Source organism: Gavialis gangeticus, unplaced genomic scaffold (genome assembly GCF_001723915.1).
Source record: "Gavialis gangeticus isolate Ggan-Ray unplaced genomic scaffold, GavGan_comp1, whole genome shotgun sequence".
Taxonomy (NCBI): Eukaryota; Metazoa; Chordata; order Crocodylia; family Gavialidae; genus Gavialis; species Gavialis gangeticus.
The window spans coordinates 216,691,069-216,695,639 of NW_017729032.1; the positions used below are offsets into that span (position 1 = coordinate 216,691,069).

Consider the following 4,571-nt stretch of genomic DNA (forward strand, 5'->3'; position numbering starts at 1 on the left):
GAATCAATATGAAGTAGAGGACCTAAATTCACGTGCATCAAGATTAAACTACATTTTGAGCTTTCAAGTGATGTTATCACTTGAAGATGCAAGTAAGAAGATGAATTTAAGATGCAATCAGACATGTTAAGGATTAGAGCTGCTGTTTTTGCAAGATCCTACAAGAGTTAAGTGGCCCCTAATCTCAACTGAATTTCACAGGGATTTGGGCACCTTCTTTAGGCTCCTTTCAAAATCCCATCAGATATTTTGCTTTTAAACCCAAGTTACTTCACTTATGTGCCTATTTATTTTGAATAATTTATGCTCGTGAAATGATGTCTTCAAAAGGGATCCTGAAACTACTTCTTAAACAGTGAGATATAACATTAAGCTTATTTACACCTATTGAGAAAAGTTAGGACAGCAATAAAAGGTTAGAACAATGACATTTAATGTTACTCCATTAATAGATTTTATCGCTCTTCCTACCACAACAACGTGTATTTTCATATACATTATATTTAATAAAATGTATTGATATGGAAATAGGAAAGCATGGGTTTAGTACTATTTACAATTTTAAATTGAAACAATTTTCTTAACAACATTGAAAAATAGAAACTTAAAAGTTCTTTTAACTGTGTTTTCAGCCAGTTAGTGGTAAACAAATGCATGCCTTGAAGTTAAACTTCCTCTAAAATGTGGTCAGTTGAAAGTTTCTAACTAAAGTGTGTATCTCTGCTTTGTTCAAAAAATACATAAGTATGTCATTTCTCATACAAAATTCTACACTATCTTCAATAAATAAATAATAAAGCAATTCTTAAAAGTATGAAATGTAAACTTTGTTGTCCCTCCAACATACAGGATTATTTTTCAATTGCTTGAAACATTACAGTGGTCTTGTAGGAAATTATCATACACAGACACGTCCCCACCTTTTACACTTATCACCATACTAGATATCCATTACGAAGATATCCTAATTTCCTAAAGGAAATTGTGAAGACTTGCAGTGCTAGAGAATACCATCTATACAGGAAAGTTGGAAACTAGTACCAAAACAACATGCAAAGAACATCAAAACCTAACAGCAAGCTCCACAAAAACATCAACATGCTAGTGAAGTGGTTAACACCTCCCATTCTGAAATGAAGCCATTACAAAAATACCAGCTTATGCATGATCATTAGATAACAAACAAAAGGACTCCAAGCAGAACAAAGAGGAATGTTACTCTCGGGGGTCTACTGTCCTCTTAGGTCCCAAATCAGCAAACACTAAAGCATGCGCTTAAAGAAAGTAGAATTTAAGCCTATGCTCAAGGTTGCTGAATAGGGACGTTTTGCCAAATCTCAGCTTGCATGGGTGTGGGGAGTTACATGGGAAAACTCCTGCACTCCCCTCCCCTCACTAAGATAACAAGACCCTTTTGCTTTGGGGTTACTCACTCTGCACAATCACAAACAAAGATTTTCTTTCTGGTCACATCAAATATTACAGCCAACATATTTATAATAAACCTGGTTTGCAACAAATGCCTTTGTGAGCTACAATATGCTACAGCCCTGATTTCAACACCATGATGTTTAGGCACAGTACAATTTAATAACCAGTCACCACCAATTGCTTTTCCAACTAGACTCCATAGGGTATAAATTAGCTTCCTGAGCTAGCGCAGTGATTTTTTTTTTAATTACAGCTGGTGACCAGATTATCCATCAGTTTACGCACATAAAGTAGTATTTGAGTGATACAGTTCAACATTCAGCAGGGCTCTCTATCACTTGTGCTCATTATTCAAGCATTTACAACCCTACAGAAAAAATGAAACTTCAACAGGTATTGAAAGTCAGTGCACTCTTAAGGTGAAATTCAGCTCTGTGCAGAGGGACAGTGCAAAGCCTGTGCACAATTTTCAGTTCCACTTGAACCCTATTTTGAGAGGCTGAGTCTGCAAGTGGTGCACTAACAGCATCAGATCTGCTTATTATGCATTTTAAAAAAAGAAAATCTTTGCAATACTACCGTGAAGATCTACAGGTAAATTATTGGCAATCATCTTACCTGGTAAGTGTTCATTCACGTTATGTTTACACACCACTTTTGTGGGGTAATAGGCACAACATTCTTAGGGGGAAAGTTTACAGAAAACCTTCAAAGGTAGAGACACTGACTGCTTCATGAAAGTTAAATAATAGTGTAACTGGTGCAAGTGCAGCTAAATATACGGTTTGTTAACCTTTCAAACTGGAGCACAAGTTACCACTATGTTATTTTCAGGAGCCCTGAAAATTATGGTAAAGTTCCACATACACGGTGAGAAAAGTTTCCTCACAAAACAGGGGTGCCGTTTTCAGCAAGGTTTATCAAGGCACATAGATGCTCCTGTTTGCTTTGATAACCCTCTTGCATGTGAAGGACAAGCAGTAGTTTCATATAAAAGGGATAAGGATTTTGAGACAGCTTCTGCAGACACCTATTGCAGTGAACTCAGATTAAAATGAAATACTGATTTCCCTCTAAGGCTCATCAAACAACTGCAGATCTAGTCGGACTACTATCTCTCCTGTTGGGACTTCATGAAGAAGGAGACACTTTGTGACTGGTCCTTTTGAGCCCTGATCCTTCTTAATATCTGCCACACGGATTTCTGTTCTGCCCAAAAAGTCTGAAATGCAAAAAATAGCATAAGATGAAGTGAAACACATTTTATTTTCCAGCTTATTTTGTGACAACATGTTACTATGAAGAAAGCATTACGCTTTCAGGCATGCAGACTACAGGGAGGTAATGGGCCAGTTCCTAATCCACCTATTAGGATCTAAGTGGCACTTAGGTGCAAGTGTGCTTCAATTCCACCCTGCTCTGAGTCCTGGAAAACCCATTAATGCAGCTACTTCTATCAATTGAAGCCTTAAGACTAAGTTCCAAAAAGCAGTGAGGAGGAGGAGACCACCCATCTTCTGCCTTAATGGGTTTTCTGGGACTTGAGCAGGATTATACTTAGATTATACTTAGATACCTAAGAAGTGAAAAAGAACCCAGCTCAATAAGTTTGCTGCATACAGTAGTTTTATAGCAAATAGAAATGGAGTCATAAAGTCTCCTGATTCTGGATATCAGTTCTCCAAGTCACTTCTGTGCACCTCTAGCCTGCCTCTCAGCCTGGAGGTGGATATCATCCAGAGCGCATTAGGCCACAGCATTGTAAATAAAGCAGCACTTGACTGGAATAATCCATCATCATCACATATCCCTTTGCTGCATTCCTAAATGGCTTCTTTGTTTTGTAGCAAGTTAGAAAAAAAAGGTCAGAGTAGTTCAAAGTCTGCAACATGACTCAGACCAAGAACAACACCCTTCTGAGCAGAATAAAGCCATGAAGGAACTAATCCTGAGGTAGGCCAATGGGCTCAACTGTACCGAATGATTGGTGTGCTCTCAGCCTGAGAAAGGATACCACCCTCCTCTTTCTCTCTGTCTCTCTTTCACACACTTGCACACACACATGCACTATTCTATGCTACCAATATGCTCACTGAATTTTCTAGGAGTGACTGAAGCTTTAAGTAGAACTTTATTTCCTTCCTCCTTAGCTGTGGTTATGGGAATTTTATTTTAATGGGAAAAAAAACCCTATCCCCTAAGAGATTCTCTAGTCCTACAACTCCCTCTCACTTCCCTGCTCAATCTCTGCAAGCCCAGGTATCTCTGATATGCAGGTTTATATCTCAGGCTAGGAGAGGACATATTTCCCCCGTACACCTCCCCTGGCTAAAACATCAGTAGCACCTCACTGCTATGAGCAATTTTCACTTTCTGCACAGAGGTGCTGAATAAAGGAACTGGGCATCAAGACTCTTGAGTTTCCAGCCACAATATTGCTACTAACTCATCATGTTGATTTGAGCAAGACCCTTCTTCTCCCTCCTGTTTTACTGTCTTCATCTACAAGTGACGTCTACTTCAGAGGGAAATCTGGGATCTTGATTAAAGACACTACAGAATTGCAGGTCATATTTCAAGTTGCATCAACTTCTACAGGAAAAAGAATAAAAAAAATACAGGCAGCTTTATTCTCCTCCCACTTCCACTGAAGAGGTTCTCCGGACAGGAAGTGGCAGACCTACACCTTGGGTGCTGCTTTGTTGGTGAAATGTTTCACCTCGGTAGCCATGTAACTCCTAAGGCACAGAAAGGTGGGAAGAAGTGTACACATTACCAGAAGCATAGCAGCCTCCTACTTACCATCTGGGGAAAACTGATCCCTCTCAAACACTGTTATGCACAGCACATCCTGCTCTAGGTCTTTGATAAAGAACTGGCAGTTTGAATTCCATTTAGGATTGAGAGTGTCCTGCATAGTCTTGGTGATGTGACACTGAGAGCCCATGGTCACTTCACAGTAGGGGTTACTTTTTCCTGGAAGGAGGAAGACAGGTGCAGGGATGTGAAGGAATGTTGTTGTTTCATGGATATCCTTCTAAATATCCTCTAGCCTCCTCTACCATGAAACTGGGGAAAGGCTGCAGTACTTCCCCATGTTTCATAGTTTCATAATAGCTAGGGTCAGAAGGGACCTGAAC

At 39.4% G+C, this 4,571-nt stretch overlaps 1 protein-coding gene across 1 annotated transcript in view; it reads right to left on the bottom strand.

Moving 5' to 3' along the window:
* Positions 1 to 411: 411 nt before the first annotated feature.
* ITSN1 (intersectin 1) overlaps positions 412 to 4,571 on the bottom strand; it is a 210,720-nt gene continuing 206,560 nt past the window's right edge. Inside the window, exons 38-39 of the mRNA XM_019524334.1 lie at positions 4,234 to 4,407; positions 412 to 2,653 (exon numbers count right to left, since the gene is read on the bottom strand). Of these exons, the coding sequence (XP_019379879.1) occupies positions 2,505 to 2,653; positions 4,234 to 4,407 (323 nt within the window). The 3' untranslated portion in view covers positions 412 to 2,504. The remainder of the gene's footprint in view (positions 2,654 to 4,233; positions 4,408 to 4,571) is intronic.